General features: G+C 32.5%; 1 protein-coding gene and 1 non-coding gene across 2 annotated transcripts in view; one reads left to right on the forward strand and one right to left on the reverse strand.

The window, feature by feature from the left end:
• The window catches only part of gogo (thrombospondin-1 like protein golden goal), a 288,203-nt gene that overhangs the window by 251,563 nt on the left and 13,616 nt on the right, over window positions 1-23,024 (forward strand). Inside the window, exons 6-7 of the mRNA XM_088272556.1 lie at window positions 5,288-6,117; window positions 9,640-9,970. Of these exons, the coding sequence (XP_088128682.1) occupies window positions 5,288-6,117; window positions 9,640-9,970 (1,161 nt within the window). The remainder of the gene's footprint in view (window positions 1-5,287; window positions 6,118-9,639; window positions 9,971-23,024) is intronic.
• Window positions 4,157-4,228, reverse strand: TRNAH-GUG (transfer RNA histidin (anticodon GUG)). Its single transcript has one exon. It is a non-coding gene; the product is annotated as a tRNA-His (tRNA).

The following is a 23,024-nucleotide window of genomic DNA, read 5'->3' on the forward strand; positions in this document are numbered from 1 at the left end:
TATGGGTCGGGCAATGAAACGTCTGGTTTATTATTAATTTCGTTTGATACCGTTTTAATGATCACATAAACATAAATTAATTGGTTTGATGAATTATTTTAGTTAAATTATGTGAGATTTCGTGTTTATGTTATTTGGTTTTTCATTTTGTATTACGACTTCTTTGAAAAAATTAAATAACTTTTACTTTTACATACATATATTTTTTCCCATACATTTTTTTGTACCGCTTTATTGTTTTCCTAAGTTAAAGCTTGAAACGTATTCTATTTTTCTATTTAATAACCGTTGCTGATTAAATACTTTTGCAGACTTTGCTCGAACTTTTGTATTTTGTATGCCCCAAGTCATAATATTCTGCCGCCTATTGAGGACCATTGAAAATATTATTAACATATTCTATTTTTTTGTTCGCGAACTTTCTCTAACGTGTACAGGTGAGAGTTAGGGCGCTTGTCCACTGCCCGGAATTCCCTGTAATTCCGTGTAATTTTGCCGTCCGGCACGTCAGTTAGCGTTTTAAAACGACGATTGGCTTGGATCGGCTTGTGCTTTTGTCCATCTTTCTTCGGGTCGAAGCTCTTGATCGGTGCGTGAACACGTTGCGCGTAAATTCTATCACGCTAAACTGTCGTAGTCGTTTTTATTATTCAAAACCGGACTGCCGGACGGTGAAATTCCGTGTAGTGGACACACGCCCTTGGGGCGCTTGTGCACTACACAGAATTTTAGTGTTTGAATGATACCATGATAAAACGGATGATTGGCTTGTGATTTTGGCCGTCTTTCTTCGGATCAGTGCGCTTGATCAGTGCGTGATCACTGTCGTAGTCGCTATTATAAAAAAAGGACTGCCGGACGGTAAAATTCAGTGTAGTGCACAAGCGCTTTTAATGTATCGTTTGTTCCGGAATAAAACACCACACAAAATAGTCAGTAATACATTCGGCCATTAAGTGGGCGTACGCAATACGCTCACGGATACCACGCTCTCCAACTAATCGCGTCTATCACCTAAGTGCTAGAGCTAGCACTTAAGGTAGGTAGGATACGCAGGCTAGCTTAGTGCTATGAGGGCTCTAGGTTGACATTACCTGCTTTAGTAATAATGGGAGCCGACCCGAATAAAGTTCCACGGAAATTCCAATGAATCTACCTTCACACATAGTGGAAATAGAAGGGTGACGCACGTTTTATAGTTCATAATCTTCATTTACATTAAAAATACTAACTTTTAAGGAAACCCTGAAACACAGAATTTTAAATACATAGTTATAACCAGGTGTTTTTAAATACATTTTTAAAAAGCTAAAAATGTTGTATGATGATGTTCAAATGGTATTATAAGGAAAGATTGCAAAGGTTGAGATAAGTATTTTCGATAAAATTAAGTAAAGGTGTGTTGAGATGCTTTGGGCATTTGAATCGAATGAGCGAGAAGGAATAGTAAAACAAATTTATGTGGTTGGTTTTTTGGTTAAACGATTTAGCATGACCAAGTACTTCAAATGCTTGGAAGTGGCCAGGTCAGGAGTAGGTATGAGGAAATTTATGAACGTGGAAGAGGCGAAGATGGTTTGCAAAGACAGATTGGTGTGGGATTCTGCCTATCCCTGCGGAGAATCGGCGTGATGGGCGTGAAATTAAACTTGTTATTTTATCATATAAAATGCAGTTCCACCAAGAAATGTCAGTATCATATTAAATCCATTTTCTTTTCGTACCTGAGATCAATTACACATTGAGCATTGCAGACTTCCCCTGTAATTATTAACCTATTTACTTCCCAATATAAAATATAATAATAATAATAAAACCCTTATCCGCACCCCAATGGTGCATAGGGCACTACGTCATATAAACGCAGTGTTATCTTGATCATTTACACATGAAGGAAAGGTGATCAGCGCTCCGCTTCAGGTACCAGTCCAGGGTAGTATTGAATAAATATGACAGTGTAAAGATCACTTATATTTATTTTACCCCCCTTGGGAATCGAACCCGGGACCTCCAGAACGGTAGCCGAGCGTGCTGACCATTACACTACGGAGGCAGACAAAATATACATTATATATATTACGGATGTTTGAGATCACAATAAATTATGGAACAAAGGCAAAATAAAGGAATGGGTGAATGATCAAGAGTTAATTTTATGAAAATTGCAAAAAATGTTTATATTCTTAATTTTTCTCTCTTTTTTGTGTGTATATTAGAGTAAAATCGTTAAAAACAATAAAAAATGTATTCAAGAGGACTCCACCGACAAGACGCACAAGGTGGCTTGGTGGGTCTCTGCAAAAAATGTTTCAAATATGTTTAAAATTGTGATTCAAATAAATGTATACAATTTATGTAAATAAAAAAATATAATAATAATAAAATAAATATAAATATATATAAAACCCTTATCCGCACCCAATGGTGCATAGGGCACTGCGTCATATAAACGCAGTGTTATCTTGATCGTTTACACATGAAGGAAAGGTGATCAGCCCTCCGCTTCAGGTACCAGTCCAGGGTAATATTAAATAAATATTACAGTGAAAAAATCACTTATATTTATTTTACCCCCCTTGGGAATCGAACCCGGGACCTCCAGAACGGTAGCCGAGCGTGCTGACCATTACACTACGGAGGTGGAATATAAATATATTAATATTATGTACGAACAAAAATATAAAACTTTATTTGTAAAATTCACAAAGGGCCAGGCGGAACCAAACCTTCATAAATTGTATGATTTATTATGTGGAAAAACGTGCCGAATGGCTATTATTACATTTTTCAATTTTCTCCGAAGACACCTGTATTTTGTGATTCATGGAATATGTCGTGTTGAGCACTAAATATAAATAGTTTGATCAATAAACTCAACTTTTGAGACAAAGGAATTTATACATAGGTATATGTCTACGACAGAATTTGTGCATTCTTTGTATTTAATGTTTGACAAAATAATATTATTGGTTAACAGAATAATACACTATAGATTTGGTAGTTTAACATGATATTTAAAAAATGCACTTTAAATTTCTGATTATTTTCTCTTTTTCTAATTATCTTCACAAGATCAACTGGAAATTTTCTAGTTAAGCTTGTGAAGATAATTAGAAAAAGAGAAAATAATCAGAAATTTAAAGTGTATTTTTTTGTATGTATTAATTGTTAAATCAAACACAGATATTTTGAGTCTACTAAGTTGCATTTTATTGTTAAAAAACACACGATAGTAGCAGTAGTAGAACATTTAACATAATCATGGAATTAAGACATTTGTAATAATGATAAAAAAATATAAAATCTGCAAGAAATACAATCAAAATAAAAAAATCTATGTTTTTTATCAAACCATTCGAAATTTTGCTATGAAGTATGGATATAATTAATATTAAAATCGCTAGCAGAATCAAGACTCGTCTTTTGTCAATTATGATAAAAGTGCTTAAAATTGAACATATGCGTGTACGTAAATTAAATTCACAGTAGAGAGAAAAAAGGATTATAATGGATTGTATAATCTTGTATATTTATTATAATGTTACACCACATCCATCTAGTATAGATAATATTATACCATTACAGCTTATAGCATCAATATTTAAGTCTCTTTGGGTTTTCGCTTTCGCCGGGGAAATTCACTCAGCTATGCACAAATTTCGGTAAAATTAATAATTCACTCAATCGCCGTTGCCGCATTGTCGCTCCATTAGTGAGAAACTCAACCAATAGATGGCACTCGACAGAAAATTATGTACGCGCTGACGGCTGTTTACCAGTACAATATCTTGTATTTTCAGCTTGATATGTTATCAGATGAAGTACCTACTTACTTTGAAGTTCGTATAAATATGTAAAAATAATTACAAATAATATATTTTTTACAAAAAAAACACTGAATATTTTTTCCATATTTTAAAAGTAATAAAGGCGCAACCGAAAACTATACGAGATTATAAAAGATACATAAAATTATGGAAACCTATACATTATTTATGCTTCGTAATAATACAAGGATAACAAACCAAAATATTCTATAAAAAAAAAAAAAACAATTTCATCGTATATTGTATTAAAAATAAGCTTTTTTAAGTAAAAAAAAATGTAACAACAAGAAATAAAATAGAAAAGCCCGCCGTGACAATGTTATGCACATTGCCGTGACCAGGATTCGAACCTGGGTTACCACGGCCACAACGTGGGGTCCTAACCACTAGACGATCACGGCTACCAGGCTGGTGAACACTGTCGACAAAAACTCGGTATTTGAATAACGAGACCTCTAGTGGTGAATAAAGGAAACTTGAGTTCTCAAACTAACGGCCAAATGATGTTTGGTCGTTTATTATTAGTTATTTCAAAAAGCAGTTTTTATAATGAATTCTATTTTGAAAAAATACTGTATAAAATAAAAATTTACTTTGACAATTATTAAAAAAAAAAACAAATTAGAACTCATGTTAGTTTCTATTTCTGTCGCTAGGGGAAAAATATTTATTTTTTCTGCTATACAAAAATTAACAATTTTAATACTACTTATATATTTACACATACTTACATTTATTTATTTATATATACACACTTTAACATTTTAATAAATCTTAGTGAAAAAAAAAGCTAAAAATCTTCTGCGACAGTAATGCTTGTCTGCAAATATATTTCGCATCCCTTTTTTATGAGTTTAAAAAATGGAAATACTTTGTTTATTTAAATTATTCAATCGATTTTTAAACAGTTTAATTATTATCATTACATTCTTTGAAGTTAAAACAATAATTAAAGTTAATTTCTTTATTGGAAATTAATCTTACTTCATTCGATTAATATAAAAAAAAACAATAAAAGATTATGATAAATATATCATTTTTATGTTATCAAGACTGGGATTTGACGTTTATGGATTGGGTCTGTTTTAATGTTTCTACTACGAAAAAAAAATACAATGCTTTGATGAAACCAAATTGAACAAATAGTTTATTTATGTTTTACAATTAAAATATAACTTTATTTTAAAATCACTAAAAATATTTTATTTCAACTTACCGTCTACCGTTTCAGTCTACCGGTTTCAAGGTTAACCGCTTCTTTTTCAAGACCTTGAAAAACAAAAGAGTCTTGAAGAGTCTTGAAAAAGAAGCGGTTTGCTTTGAAACCGGTAGACATTATGATAACATATTTATAGTAATTTTAAAACATAATTATATTTTAATTATAAAATGGAAAATCACGAAGTTATTGCTTCAGATATTAATTATTTAAGTACTTATATTTTTTGTTTTATTTTCAGTTGGTGTTCTGCCACCATACTCCCACCTGGAGGTACCTTTCGCCCACGTGGCCCTGAGTGGAGATCTTCACGTCTCTCTTCACTCTCCTCCAACACCTCTACCAGATCTCCAGCTAGCCATTCTCAGACTCGACTCCGGAGTGACCCACTTCCTCGCAGATGTCAAACTGCAGCCCTCAATCACCCTCCAAGACCAAAAACAAGACTGGAACACCAGGAACCAAAACTGGCTACCCGACCAAAGCAAAAACAGCCAAAATAAAGACCAAAACAAAAGCTGGATAACAGAAGGCCAAAGGGAAGACATTGAAATCTCCGAATGGGACAAGAAAAGTAGCGATTCCATTTTATTCACAGTGCCTTGTGGATACTTCGTCAAAGGTGGAACATATCTTTTGAGACTTCACGGAGCTGGAGAAAATTTGACCGAAGTAGAGTCTGTTCAAGACTCTAAGTTGTCGGGAGTCTTAGACGTAAGATGGCCTTCACCAAAACTGACTCTAACACCGGAGAATATCCAGACTTTTCCAGAACATTCCGTGACTGGAATCGTAGAGTTTCCAGAAGTAATGTGTCCGCCGGTGGAGCCTGCAGCTGGGTTTCTGCCAGAATTTTGGTTGGAGCTCTGGTTTTGCGGTAATGGTGGTCCAGCTCTTTGTTCCTCGAGTCCGCTCGGAGCTCCTCTGTACTCGGAGGCTGTGAAAGGACTGTCTGGGAAGAGGGAAGTGGTGCTGAGATGTGAACTATTCGGCATAGCTGGAACCTATGCGCTCACTCTCAGGCCGACTCTACCGCAACCGACGTTGACGACCACCACAGCGTATTTGAAGGTAAGGAAACATTTCATTTTCTATTTTTTTTTATTTCTCAAACATCTTTCGCAAGTATTGTAGGAACGCGATTTCCTGTACGATTCTTAGGGCGAATGCCATTGCACGAGATAAATTGCATTGTTCGCAGAAACAATGCGATTTATAATAAAACGTCCACAAATCACTCACGCCTTTCAACAATGTCATATATAAAAAAAACTTGTTTTTTCAGGAAATCGTTTTCAAAGTTTAAAAATATAATGAAATGTATTAAAAGTAAATATGAAGCTACTTATTGAACTTTTTACTGTGCAACAGATCTTTTTTTGAAAAACATGAATGTTTTTTCTCCATTTGAAAAATATTTAGTGTATTTAAAAATATAATTAAACAATACCTTTTCTTCAAATACAAAAACAGCACTTTCTGCCATGTAGCGGGTAAATATTATGTTTAAAATATGCCGCTTTTGCTGGGATATAGTACATTTTCTGGGCATTCCGAAAACTTGCACAACTGAAAATTGACGATTTTCGATGTATGAGGTTGTTGAAAGGAGTGAGCGAAATGTTAAATATTATTGACATAAGATGTCATTAGCAAAAATTATAAAATATTCTGATTAATTCTGCGCCACCCTGCACATTATTTAAACAGGTGGTTTTAGATTGTAAATTTTGCATGTATGGCAAATAAAGAAAGTTCGCGTGTGAGCCAAAGTTATATTTATTGTGTACCGATGTATTTGTATTTGTTAAAGTTTCAAACAGTTCGGGAACGATCTTATTTCCCCAGCGTCTCCCGCCAGTCAATGGTCGCAGGGGCCCTCGGGGCTTCCGTGGCCGGCCCTGCACTGGAAGGGCAATAAATAACCCTCCCAGGCCCCCAACTGTCATCGTAAATTTATTAGGACCCCCCTCCTGGATGTACAGACCGTTTTCTCACTTTTATAACCCCGCCGAAACACGTTACAACTTTTTCGCACAAAGCTTACCTTTGTTTTTGAAATGAGATCTGCTCGCTGATAAACACTGTTTATGAAAAAAAACATAGGCCTGCTTTAACAATGCTTACTCGAAATACCATATTAATTATCTTGCTCACAAATTTGAATTTTTCCACTATGGGTAATTTTTACATATTGACATCTCAATATAGGTAAAAAAAGAATATGGAAGTCTGGTTACTTACAGGCCTGTCATACGCTAGTTAAACATTGTTTATTGATAGATTTATATTATCCACTGACACTTCGTGGTGGAATTGCATTTTAATATATAATTAGATTAAAACTAATATTTTTAGCTTTAACACTTTATTTTTATTTGACCAGCGACCGGGATTCGTCGTTACCGACATCATCAGACCAGTCTGATGATGTCGGTAACGACGAAACCCGGTCGCTGGTCAAATAAAAATAAAGTGGAAAAGCCAAAAATATTAGTTTTAATCTAATAATATATTCTTTATTGAAAAAAAGGTCTTCATTAACAATACTTACTCTAAATACCATAATCATTATCTCACGATATTTATGGGTATGTCCAAATCCTTGTTTAAAATTTTTGTTTTATCAACTTGGAGTTATATTTACATTTTGACATCTCAGTATACGATGAAAACGAATACGGAAGTCTGGGTATTTGCAGGGCTTATGACTCGTCAAATGCTGGTTACGAGTTCACTTTACACACGTGCAACATTTGCCATTCTACCCATGATTGGCAACCACACTACTCAATTTTTGGAACTCAAACATATGTACATATCGCTCACTCCTTTCAAGAACGTCATAAATCAAAAATCGTCAATTTTCAGTTGTGCATGTTTTCGGAATGCCCAGAAAATGTACTATATCCCAGCAAAAGCGGCATTTTTTAAACATAATATTTACTAAACTAAATATTTACCCGCTACAGGGCAGAAAGTGTTGTTTTTGCATTTTGATGAAAAGGAAGTGTTTCATTTTTTTTTAATATACTGAATATTTTTCTAATGGAGAAACAACCTTCAGGTTTTACCTTAAAAGATCTGTTGCACAGTAAAAACTTCAATAAGTGGCTTGATATTTATTTTTATTACATTGTATTATATTTTTAAACTTTAAAAACGTTCTCCTGAAAAATCAAGTTTTTTGATTTATGACGTTCTTGAAAGGAGTGAACGATATATCATATACCTCTCTTGACCAGCCTATGACAGTTTATAAGCCCTGTAAATGCCCTAGACACCATTGGAGCAGATAAATGATAAAATAACATTGTTTATGAATATACAATATAAATAACCTACCCTATCAGTATTGTATGTATGCATAAAAGTATAATTGAAATTAATTGAGTATCTATATGTGTAAAGGGTGTTTATAACACATTAACTAGTAATTAACGCTAATAATAAAATGAATGTTACTCTTTTTGAATTGACGTTAAGAACTATTTTCTTTTATTTGAAATAGAATAAAAAATACACAGAAACTTGCGAAATACGATATTCAGATGTGTTGACGGTATAAACTGAAAGACTCCTATAAAAATATAAGAAAAAATATATAAAAAAAGACAATAAAATCTATGATGCAAAATATAAAAAATGACAGTAAAATCTATGATGAAAAAATAACAATAAAAAATGACAGTAAAATCTATCTTGTGCCGAATTTTGAAAAATAATTTGAAATCTAATTTAATTCATTAGAACATAGGAGACAAAATATATAAATAAATCCTATATCGTTTCATCCAAACAGAAGAAAAATTTTGGATATGTACTTTTAAAATAATTTTTAATATAAATTTTACTTAAGAAATATTAATACTTCTAAAAATTTATTATAACAAGTGTTTCAATGTATTCAAAGTCATTGTAAAATACATTTTTCACGTAAAATCATTTGTGGCAATATTTTTGTGGCAACATGAAAAATAAATTAATGTAAAAACCGTAACACATTAAAACTAAGGGTACAAAAAAATTTAATCCTTACAAAATATAGTAAAAAGAACTCTATTCGTAGTAAAAATTAAGTAAAATGAAAACTAGATGTATATTGTACTAGTATATGTAATATAAGATGAACCCTTTTAAATCCTTTGGATATGTCTTGAGTGACAATGTCTTAGTTTTATTTTTTATTTTCTTTCTCTGAATTTCCTTTTTCTGATGAGGAGTTGAGAGGTCCTTAGTACCTGTATGGGTTTGATCTTTTGATCTATGTTTTGATGAGGGTTCTTCATCACCTATCAAATAATATTATATTTTTGTACGTTTTGGCAAATATCTTATTTTGAGAGAGATTTGAATCTCAGGATTTATAAAGATGAAGGTGAATGCAGATTATACGAAGGTAGGTTGAAAAGGAATTGTCAGTCTTGTCTGCTATTTTTAAGTCTTAATAATAATAAAAACCCCTTATCCGCACCCAATGGTGCATAGGGCACTGCGTCATATAAAATCAGTGTTATCTTGATCGTTTACGCATGAAGGAAAGGTGATCAGCCTTAAATTCATGCACACATTATTTGTTTGGTTTGCTTTTAGGCGAGTTGGTCGGAGCAGTTCGTGCTGACGGTGCACGCGCGCAGCGTGCTGCCGTGCGACGCGCACGCGGGCGGCGTGGCCGTGCTGCTGCAGTACCCGGCGTGCGTGCTGGAGCGCGCGGACCGCGTGCGCGTGTTCGCGCGCCCGCCGCGCGCGCCGCCGCGCTACGTGGCCGAGCTGCGCGTGGCGCGCGGCGCGCACGCGCTGCGCTTCCCGTGCGAGCTCTTCAGCGAGCGCTACCCCGAGTACTGCTTCGTGTACGTGAGCCAGGCCGTCACGGGCGCCGTGTCCGACGTCAGGGAGGAGTGCCTGCCGACTCTTCCAGTGTCCGGTAACTTCTACTTAACTGGCTAATGTATTCTTCCTTCTTCCTTCTTCCTACTTCCTTCTTCCTTCTTCCTTGTTCCTTGTTCCTTGTTCCTTGTTACTTCTTCCTTCTTCCTTCTTCCTTCTTCCTTCTTCCTTCTTCTTTCTTCCTTCTTCCTTCTTCCTTCTTCCTTTTTCCTTTTTCCTTCTTCCTTTTTCCTTCTTCCTTCTTTCTTCTTCCTTCTTCGTAACTACTTCCTGGGTCCATACCAACTAATAGTCTTTGTAGACTGTCACGAAAGCAGTGTCTGACGTCAGGGAGGAGTGCCTCTCGACCCTTCCAGTGTCTGATAATCTCTACTTTTAAAACTAAGCATCACGCCGCTTTCCGCAGGGGTAGGCAGAGAGAATAAAACGCCACACCACTCTTTCTTCGCAAACATTCTTTTACTTTTTAAGCGTGATATTTTATTTTACAATGTTTGGGAATTTTACAAACCATTTGCATAAATGAAGTAATTCACATAAATGATTTACACAAAATATTTACTTGTACTATAATTGTTATTTTGTTTAGATGAAAGCTGCAATTTTTTTAAAGGTTATTTTTAACCCCTATCCGCACCCAATGCACTTTGTCCTGAGATTAATCATATATCTATAAGTTCCAAAACATTGATTAACGGGGTTGTCAATTATGGGTAGAATGGTGAATATTGCACGTGCGTAAAGTGATCACTTAAACAGCCTATGTTAGATTTAAGTCCTGTAAATACCGAAACATCCATATTGTTCTTCGTCTATTAAAAAAGTAATTCTATTCCCTGTCCTTTCCTTTTCTTCTTTTCCTATCACTGCCATCTCATTTTCTCTTTATCCCATCCTTGTCTCATGTCTCTTCCTTTATATAGACCTCTCTGATGTATAGTTGTGAAGAACTGTAATTAGTACTCATGATTTTATTTTTTGTATTCCGTATGTATCATATGTATATTGTAACTGTTGTTCTTCCTTCCAATAAAATAAAATAAAATAAAATAAAATAAAATAAAATCTATGTTGAGATTTCAAAAATAATGTAAAAAAATACATTAATTCAGAAATATTACAGGAGTGGAAGCTATAAGGATTATAATACATATATAAATCCCTGATTCAAAGCTAGGAATATATGTAATTAGGACTTTCTTATTCTCTTCGTGTACTTTGCTGAAGTCAATGGAATGGAAATATTTGTAGGCCCTTCTGTCTCCTTTAGTTGGGTAGAATCAATCGTAAAAGTGTAATAAATATCAAATTTGTTTATCCAAGAATTCATTTTATTAGCCTTACTTAGGATATACAATAATTATCACAAGATAAAAACAAAAATATATAACGGTTACACTTTGATGAGAAGCCAGCCAATAATTCATATTTGATTTTCACAAATAAAACATTCCACAGAACGGCGCTCATTTTATTATTCATAAATTTTAATACCGCGTCAGTCTCTGTATCAAATAAAGAGATATCTATGATGATCGAATAGGTTTTTGTAATTTCGTGAAAGCCAACCGAAAAAGCCTATCCTCTTATAAACGAAGGATATAAAAAATGTATCTAAGCGAAATACGAAAATAAAAGGAAAGTATAAACATCTCCAATAATTATGGCTGCCTATCAAACGGAGCAGTGAAACGCCCAAAGCCTCAACTCGTGATAGGAAATCGATTATTTACCCTTTTTATATCGAGCTTTCGGATTACTTCTAGAAAAAGGAGGTAATCTTGGTATTCACAGTGATTCCCTAGCTAAGGATATTCGGAGGATACCCAGACCTCTGATATATGATTAAGCATGGTCAAATGAATATACTCGTATTTGCTAAATCACAAATTTTTGGCTGTGTCGAAATCCTTTTTCACAAATCTGGTGAAATTATAAGCTGCATAAAAAAAATATTCATGTTTTCTGGCGTTTCTCAGTTTGTTTAATAATCCGGTTAGGATCTTGTATATATGAAAATAAAAGGGTCCCTGATAAATAAAAGCTTTCTCAAACCAACCATACGTGGCTCCAGGGAACATATTCCTCCATTTTCTTCTTCATCTATAATGAGACAATTTAATTTTGCTTTGCATATAAACCTATTTATGAAAATGTTCCATTAGTAGATGCGTTAATTATCTCAAATTCATAAATTTTACAGAAGACCTATTTAAAGTTTTTAGTTATTAAATTTAGATTTTTTTCGAATTAATATTTAAAATTCTGAATAGTAAAAAAAACATGCTTTGGTGGGTGAGATTAAATTTTATATTTCTATTATTTGGCTATTTTTTTACCTAGAAAAAAGAAATACTGACATGTTACTTTTCTCATACTAATATACTAGGAAAACACGTATTTAAAAAGACGTAAGAGAATTTTAATATTCATCTAAAAATAAAATAAAATAAAGTACTCAGGTACTTGACTTGGTACTTAAAGTACTCAATACTGAATTTCTCATTTTTTGTTAAAGGTAGTCGACCGGTAAACGGGCATTAATATCAAATTATTGAGGATTAAACAAAGCTCGACGTGAAAGTTTGGCGTCGATCAAATTTAACGCTACTAGGCACTTGTATATAACGTATAACCTTTAGTGTTGTTATACCTACGTATTAGAAACAAAGTTAGAACTCTCTTATGGCCCCATTTTGCAATAATTTGAAATTTACTATAGTGTAAACTACATTCAATTACCAGTATTGTTTGAAACTCGTTGAAAATATATTGTGTAATTAATGTCAAAATGGCTAATGAACAAAACAGCTTGAAATATTAAAATTATAGTTCAATAGTCACTTTCTCTTTTTCTGCGCATGTCGTGTCAGGTCCCCTTGACGTCGACTAACACTTGAGACTAATTATCCTTGTCTTGAGCAGCTCTAAGCAACGCCTCGACGGTCTTGATCCCCGTCTCATTTATTCCGGAGCCAGTAGGACTGTCTTCTGCCCACAAATCGTTGATCCTCTATTTTACCTTTGATTATTAGGTGCAATAGCTCGTACTTCTCTCCTCACAGGACATGCCCCAGATCGGACACCTTCCGGACCTTGATATCAGTCAGCAACTGTCCTTGCTCTTGTTTTTTGGAGCACATTTGCGTTGCTGACCATATCTGTCCATGTAATTCTACGATGTAGCAATATTTCGAATACCTCTTATCGGTTCATACAGCTGATCTTGAGGGGCCACGATTCAACCCTGTATCGAAGTACCACCAGACATAACACCTACCCATTTGTTGCCGAAATTTCAGATTGAGACTATTGGTACAGAATATACCTCTCATCTACAGCTACAAATTCATAGAATTTGAGAATATTCGTGCACAAAATATAATTGAGACTGCTTTATTATTCGTATGCAAAATATTATTACTATTGATCACAATAACTACTAACCAATGTATGTTTGTTATTCACCAACAAATTCTCTTGATATAAAGTTGTCTCAATCTTTCACCCAATATTTAGGTACGTTTTATGCATAGGGGGCAAATGTTAGGGTAGTATCATTTTTAGCAATAAGGGGGAATGCAGATAGCACGAAAAATGATAACGGTAATATGTTGTAACATGATATAGCAAGAACATTTAGAATGCATGTTGATGCGTATTTTACGATCTGTGTATAATGTTTTATGTTTTTAATACTTAAATATACTGGGGGACAATTTTGAATATGGTTTTTGTTGAATTTGATTTTTGTAGCTGATTTTTACTAAACTACATGCTGATTTTGGAACTGCAACCAGTTTTCTTCAATCACGTATAATAACCATCTTCAATCACTTATAATAATCAGTGACATTCAAGTTATATTTTCATTTATTTTCTCAAACTCTACAACATACAATTTGACTATTATTGAACATTGTAAATTGATCAGGGGCTGAAGATCTAATTAATTTCATAATTTTGTATTGACTTTTCGTTACAAAAATGTACAAATTTTAATAGGATTTGTGAATATGGGATTTTTTTCTAGTTGGGAAGCTTTATAGTACGTAAAATATGTTGATGAAATATGCATTAGTGTATTTTTACTGCGTAAAATTAATACATTTGTAATTATAAAGTTTATTCAACGTACTATGATGTTATGTAATTAAAAAATACACTTTTTATCATTTTGGTCAAATTGTAAGCAGGTGCATAGATAATATATTTTAAAAAATAGTGGATATTTAGCAAATTTATCCATTCTAGAGAACGTGTAGGTATATGTCGGGTTGTGGTCCCGTAGTTAGTGTCGCGGACTCTTAAGTCAGAGTTTCTCGGTTCGAACCCACTCTACCACAAATTGATACCTATTTCTAATAATGAGCCGCCTTGCTCACAGAAATAGTATGAAATGAAATATTTGTGTAAATAGTAAAAACAAAAATATTTCTATTTATTTTTTTTTACTAAAAACAGTTTTATCCATATTAGTTCATGCATTTACTAAAGACTTGACATTAATATTTTAATTCACTGAATATTATCCATTATTTCTACATTTACTATCCTCCTTTTCTTCCTTCTTTGTACACCATTTACATAATGCACTGGGGGTTGATGGAGAATGGAAAGTAAGTGTCAAATGAATTTTAAATCACATACGTCTGACTCTCCCTTGCTTTTTTACAAAAGATAACATAGAAATATGTGGTGAATAAAGCTCACGCGGTCTTTTTAATTCCGTGTCTCATTAGTGACTTGCAGAATAAAAAGGATATTTTTGCCGCCATCCGACACGCTTTCATGAAATTTGTGTTACATGCGTAGTGTGGTTTTTATGTACAAAGCTGTGTTTTTCTTCTAGCACTCATATGTACTCCATGGTGCATAGGGCATCGTATCAACTTGATGGTTATTCACACGAAGGAGGGACTACTAAAAAAAACATTTGAAGCCGTTCTAATGTAAAATAGCAAATTTGTCACTCATTTGATCTAACTCTAACTCTAGTAACTAACTAACTAACCATTATGTCATTTTCCAGCAGGGGTAGGCATGGAGAGTAGAATGCCACACCATTCTGTATTTTCTAAAATTCATTTCTCTTTTCATGCATCTCCACATATATACCTACCGATTATTGCGACTTTTGACCTGGCCCCTTTCAAGTATTTGACATACTTGACCACGCCAAGTTTCCCTCGGTCTTTTTCTGCTTCTATTTCTACTATACACATTCGCATCATATTTTTTTACCGTTCTTTACTCTCTCATTCTTCGGCTTCGACTTTTATGTAGTTTACTTCCAGCCATTGCGCATTAGTAAATGCTGAGAAGTTGGCCCACACTAGTTTATCATTCCTGTACCCAACACAGATTAAATTTAAAAACATATCTTTAGCTAGAAGGAAAAAAATCCACTTGCAAAAATGCAACTCCCATCTAAAAAAAAATCAATAAGAGGATAATGTTTAATCGGATTTAATTTTAATTAAGGGGATATTCGCTAACACATAATTCATTCCACCGGAGACAATCAGATAGGTAACCCGCCCGGTTTTAATAAATAATGTTTATTGGATATTTTTTTGTTGTTTTTAGAATATGTATAGAAAAAATATTTTTAAACTCCTTTTCTTTCAATAAATATTTCGAAGAAAAACTTATTTATTTAAAGCAACAAAGTTTGTTTTAAGAAAATAATCAATTACGTATAATGTTACCTGGATTTAGAGAACATTAAGTTGCGACTTATCGAATACTGGGCCTTAGGTAAGCTGCAGGCTGAATTTTGTGTCTTATGTCACGTATGACACGTATCGTACATGTACAACGTTCTCATAGCACAGATAACGCCACTCTTGTGTAACTAGTGCCTGCAGGGCATGCGATGACAATTCATATCATGTAAATATATTGTTTGTGTATGTGAAGCACCTATTTGCAATAATATATGTAAAAGACAATGTATAATGTGTATTCGGATGCAAGTAGAACTACAATACTGCTTATTTAGTTAAGTCAAAGACAAAGACCGAGCATAAAATGAACTGATATGTGCAAAGATTCAAATTACTCGTAAATTATGGGTTAAAAGTTTATCTCAATCTTTGCATATCGCTCACTCCTTTGAACCACGTCAAATATCAAAAATCGTCAATTTTCAGTTGTGCATGTTTTCGGAATGCCCTGAAAATGTCCCAGCAAAAGCGGCATACATTTAACTCAATATTTACCCGCTACAGGGCAGAAAGTGTTGTTTTTGCATTTTGAAGAAAAGGTATTGTTTAATTTTTTTTTTTTAAATATACTACATATTTTTCAAATGGAGAAAAAACATTCATGTTTTACCTAAAAAGATATGTTGCATATTAAAAAGTTCAATTAGTGGATTGATATTTATTTTTAATACATTTTATTTTTAATATTTTTAAGCTTTAAAAACTATCTCCTGAAAAATCGAGTTTTTTTTTTATATATATGACGTTGTTAAAAGGAGTGAGCGATATATCAAATTAAAGTGAGTGAATATAATCCGGGGTGCGGATCTAGCATGCAAATAAAAGGGTCTCTGATAAATAAAAGCTTTCTTAAATCCAACATAGATGGCTATAGTGAACTTTATACAGTGTCACGAGATTGATCAAAATATTTAGGAATCTCAAAAAAATTAGTAGTGTGGTTGTCACGGGTGTAATTGGTGAATGTTGCACGTGTGTTAAGTGATTACCAACCTCTCAGGTCATTAGCCCTGTAAATACCCAGACTTCCATATTCTTCTTCATCTTTGTTGAATTTTTTTTTTGTTAAAATATATATTTTCACAGATTTTTAATTTTTTCATAAGTTCAAAAGCATTGTGAAAATACATTCATTAAAAATTGGTACTTTCAGTTTCAAATCAGTTTTTTTAATTTTTATAACATATGAAACGATTTCAAGGAGTTATAAGCTATAGTTCTATTATATTTATTCGTGCTATATTTATAGAATAGAAAATAGAGTTTTATTTTTGTGGCTAACTCAAAAAGTTACCTAGTTGTCGTAATTTCCTACGATATGCAGTCACAATTATTTAGATGATCACATTGGTTGGATCTCAAACTCTTACATAATATATGATCAAAATTTAAATTACATAACTAAGTTATAAACGTATAAACGTTTACATTTCTTTAAATACCGCCCGATTTTGAACTGTAATTTTTATCAAGAGAAATTCCAGGAAAAGACGTAGGATATTGGGGTCCCAATGGAGTTATATCAGCGAAAAAATGACCCGGAAAATGGAAAAGGAATAAAGATCCCTACTTTCTATTGATGGTACTTTAACTGGGGTGGGAGGGTCGGATGTCCACTTCTACAATTCATTGTGGAATTCTGGAAATTTGCTAATTTAGTATATTATATAGGCATGCGGGTCTAGTAAAAGGTGAGCACCCCCTTCGAACCGCTATTTTGGAACTCGTTATCACGATAAAGTAGACTTACCATATAAAAAAAAATACAGAAATTTTAGGCAAATGCTTTTGTAATGCACATTCCATACAGGATAATTTTAAATTTTTCATCTCATGTGTTAGTACATTTAAGTAGGTACCTACTATAGGGTATTTGTAAATAGAAAATGAAAAAAAAACATTAAATTAGTGTTAATGTCTAAGATATTGGTTTTATTTAATAGATACATAATTTCATGATATTATTGTTTACATATGATTTTGGGCATATGAGCTAGCACGGCTAGCTCGAATTAAGCGCAATCGCGAATTTGGCACCATACACAAATCATACATATATTTTTTTACACTTGGATTTTGGTATATTGTCCTGACGAAGTGAGGGATAAATATTAAAGACGATGGATGAAAAATATGTAACATATCAAATTGTACTAGCATTGCATATTTTGTTATTATTACCTTCATTATTTTCGCTAATAAGCATTACCCAAATTTATAGCAACTTTTTATACGACGTAGATACACTTTTTTATTGAATGAATGTAGGGACAAAACTAATGTACAAGTCAGGTATATATAGGTATATTTATATTTATATATATATATATATATATATATATATATATATATATATATATATATATATATATATATATATATATATATATATATATATATATATATATATATATATATATATATATATATATATATATATATATATATATATATATATATATATATATATATATATATATATATATATATATATATATATATATATATATATATATATATATATATATATATATATATATATATATATATATATATACATTTAATATACAGCAGAGCCTGTGACAAAATACGCATTTGTATTTTTTTTTCTCAAATATTTCCTTAAGATATTTCCTGTGTAAACAAATTATTTTCTAAAATTTATAGAGCGAGGCAGGATCTCAAAACTTTTCATGTGTTTTCAAAGAGTATAATAAAATAATATTACGAACGGATATGTGAAATGGGGTGAGTGTATTAGGGATGAAAAAAACTTACCGGAAAAATAATATCATGTCACGTATTTCGTTAGAATTAAATTTGTAATATTTATTTTAAGCAATCATTTTTTCAGTTTTGAAAATATTATTTTCATTCACATTAAAAGGTCAAGCAAAACATCTTCGAATTTGTTATGTAATTTGTATCTTTAAAATTATTTCTAGACTTATAACTGGCGAATGATGTATTGAGAGAATAAAGTGATAGTTTGTAGAATATTTGTTGGGAATATTTAAAAAAAAATAGTAATAATGAATGATCATACTCATGAAGAGTGAAACCGTTTTTTTTCTTCATATTTACATCTTTTAAAGTAAATTAAAAAGTATTTTTAGTAAATTTGACTACAGTGAAAGTTTGACCGTTACAGAGCGAGGGTAATGGGTTAAAAATTAGTTGATTTTGGGATCGTATAGAAAGGGAGAGAATTCGTTCAATTTCTCTTCTGCTTTCTGAATACGTGGATAAGACATTTTAAATTGATATTTTCACAAAGTTCAATTAAATTATAATTCAAGCAGATCTCGCACATTCCTTCATTGCACAAATCATATTCGCTCCCACCCTTTTTCCATCCATTGAACGAATTCGATTGGCCATATAAATTTAATGTAATTCGTCCAGGGAAGCAGCATTCCAGAGGGGGAGTATGTTAGATGTAAGATAATAATATTTCGTGGATGAATGAACAATGTGTGCTATCTGTCGATGCCTTCTTACTTCAGGTTTGTTATTTCCACTACATTACGTAAAGGTTGGATTTCTACAACAGGCAATCGGGATAGCGGCAGATTTAAAATAAATGAAAAAAATAGGAAGAAAATTATTGATTTTCCCAAAAATAAAACGACTTATTATAAATCTCAAGTATATATGAATGGTACTTCAAGATTTATTATATTTATCGTATATATATATATATATATATATATATATATATATATATATATATATATATATATATATATAGATATATATATATATGTATATATATATATATATAAATATATATATATATATATATATATATATATATATATATATATATATATATATATATATGTATTTAACTTTAATTAGGATTCCGGCTCCGTAGTGTAATGGTCAGCACCCTCGGCTACCTTTCTAGGGGTCTGGGTTCGATTCCCAGGGGGGTCAAATATATATAAGTGATTTTTTCACTCTAATATTTATTCAATACTTCCCTGGACTGGTACCTGATGCGGGGGGCTGATCACCTTTCCTTCATGTGTCGATCAAGATAACACTGCGTTTATATGATGGAGTGCCCTTTGCACTATTGGGGTGCGGAGAAGGTTTGAAGAAGATATATAACATATAAACACACATGTAGATTATTTATATTCAATTTCGCTGTATTTGTTTCCCAACTAAACTCATGACTCAACAACATTATGTATAGTTTTAACAAGGGCTTAAAAAATATATGTCGGTCTTAAAAGGATAAACATTTTAAACATACAAATATTTTCAAACATATTAAAAAATAAGCTGTTAAAATTGTAATAGGTACTCCATTATATAAAATACTGCCGGCTGTTCGATAATTACCTGTTAGGTAATTTATCAGCAATTTCCCTTTTCAGCTGAATTTAAACCTTTCAGGATACCTCGATCCAAACGGGATTATGTACTTAACGAGAACCTATCTAACTGAAAGCCTCATTGAACTCTTTTTTTTTCCAAAAGTGAAGGATAAACGGAGATAATGCTTTTATCTTATTTTAAAATGACACATTTGCGGCTTACCTCCCTGTCAAAATTTTAACTGAATTAAAAAAAATGTACGTGCTAGATTAATAAAATTACATTTTATTTAATGGGTATAATTCGCTAAAACGTTTGAACGAAATCTAAAAAAAATTGTAACCGTGACATGTCCATTTTTAAATTCTATAATCAGTCCATTAAATGGATACCCGTACAAAATTACGGTCAAACAATTATTTAAAAAAAAAACCAACAAAAATTAAGTGTCAAACAAAAGACATTAACCAGGATGTAACATTGAATTACCGCACCCAATGGTGCATAGGGCACTGCATCGTATGTACACGAGTAAACCATCTGTACATTTTATTTTTTGTTTCTTATATTTATAAATTTTTATTTATCAACTGTTTATATTTTTTAATTTATGGTAAATATGAAGATAGTATAATAGATTATTTATTGACATCTCATCAAAGATGAAGAAGAATATGCAAGTCTGGACATTTACGGGGCTGACGACCGTCATAGGCTGGTTTAAGTGATCACTTTACACACATAAATGCCCAGAATTCCACATTCTTCTTCATCTTTGATGAGATGTCAAAAAATAATATGAAAATAACTTCTGTAATTGGAGATAATCCAGATTTTGTGAACAAGTATTTGGACACACTCAAAATGTTGTAAATATATGGTATAATATGTTTGTTTTTTTGTTGTATGACTTTGACTTAACTTTTAGAACCCGAATAAAACTTAATAGCTTTTTATCGGAACTACCTTTCGTGTTTACGATTTATTGTGTAAAAAACTAAGAAAATTTATTTTCATTTTATTTTTTAACATCTCATCAAATATGAAGAAGAATATGGAAGTCGGGGCATTTACGGGGCTGACGACCGTCATAGGCTGGTTTAAGTGATCACTTTAAACACGTGTAACATTCACCAATTCTACCCATTATTGACAACTACACTACTCAAATTCTTAGAAGTTCTATATATATGAACCAATTTAGAAACCTTGTTCTTGAATCACTAGAACTTTACTAGAGACATCTGTTGGTGAGATGTAAAGAAGCTTTTTACTAAGCAGAAACTCTTATATTAGTATGTGAGGTCCGAATCCTGGATTATAATCACACACATGAGAAACGCCAGAAAATACCATTTTAATTTTTATTATTGAGCTTATATTTGGACACACTCAAAATGTTGTAAAATATATTTTATTAAAAAAAATATAAAATTTATCACAATCCGATATTTCAAATAAAAATGAATATATAATATTTGCAAATAAAAATTGGATAGCCCCTTAATCGGTGTTTCGTCTGCCGCACCCTGCATTTGTAGAAAACACGAAACGGAAATTACATTACCTATTGGAAAACTTTCTAGTTGTCTTGTGCGAGTATATCTCTATCATTTCTCGCAATTTCTAGAAAGTGCCTTTATTTTAGATACATTATGTAGGAGCACATGTTTATACAATGCAAGTATTTTGCAGAGAGCAACATGAATTTATCATTATGGAAATGCATCTGACGCCTCGGGCGATATGCACTTGGAAAATTGAGAATATTCTCGTACGTATATTATATAGGCACCCCCTTACATGATGGGACAATATACAATACCCGTATCCCTATAGCATTACGTATGTACGTTACAGTATAAAGGCATAAGAATTATAATAAAAAGTAAATATTTCTGGAAAGCCTACACGTTTTATTTATCTGTGCAAAAATACAATGAGTGGCTAAACTGTTTCATCTACAATTTATTTTAATTTTTTATTTCTTTGGAATCTGAGCCCACCATCCACCCGCAGCAGTTATAGAGTCCTGAGGGACTCTCTGTCAGCTGCACATAGAGGAAAATCTTCAAAATATTTCTGAAGAAATAAATATTGCTCTATTCAATTAATGAAGGGGGAGGAGGATGTACGGACAGAGGCTGACACTTCGTCCCCACCCCTCGGGATCCCCTCATTACCTCTTTTACTTTTAATAAAATAAAAACAATAAGAAAACAACAAAAAAAAATAACAATGTTTCCAAAAATAAAAAACAAAATACAATTTAAGACGAACACAAACAATGACTTAAAGACTTAAGTAATAGAGAGCTAGTAACTAATATTGAAAAAAAAAAAACTTTGTTACAACTGTTATGATTTTGTTGTTATCTACAATTTATTATTATTTATTTTATCAGACACTGGATTATTCACCCTCTACTCTTGACAGCTAAAAACTGCTGAAATGCGAATGCTAAAATGGTCAGCAAGAGACAAAATAAAAAGTTCACGCATTGTGGAAGCCTAGCTGTAACTGACATCAATAGTAAGGTAGAGGAAAGGCAATTGAGATGGCATGGGCACATAGGGCGTAGAGAACCTGAACATATTGTAACCCAGGCGATTGCCATGGATCTACATTGGTAGACATCTAGAGGAAGACCAAAAAATTCATGGATGCTACAGAAATATAACATGATTCAAAGGCATGGCCTAAATGACGTTGTTGACGATAGAAAGACCTGAAGACGAGGAAGTTGACCCCAACGTTCTACAAAAACGATTATTAGGAATGGAGCCAGGAAGAAAAAGCTGGATTATTCATCCTATGGATCATACATATATGGACAATATATAAAACGAAAATGAAAGTCTGAGCATCCTAAGGCACCAGGCATTTGGCTGGCTTTAGTGATCACTTTATAAACTTGTGTTACGTTCCAAGGACTTCTATCTTCTTTCACATGAAAACGTTAAATGTTTCTTCTCAAGTTGAGATACCCATGATATTGCTTCTATTATCTATTAGTACCTGCACGAGATTTAA

Source organism: Brachycentrus maculatus, unplaced genomic scaffold (genome assembly GCF_059751285.1).
Source record: "Brachycentrus maculatus isolate JH-2025_06_01 unplaced genomic scaffold, ASM5975128v1 h1tg000031l, whole genome shotgun sequence".
Classification (NCBI taxonomy): Eukaryota; Metazoa; Arthropoda; class Insecta; order Trichoptera; family Brachycentridae; genus Brachycentrus; species Brachycentrus maculatus.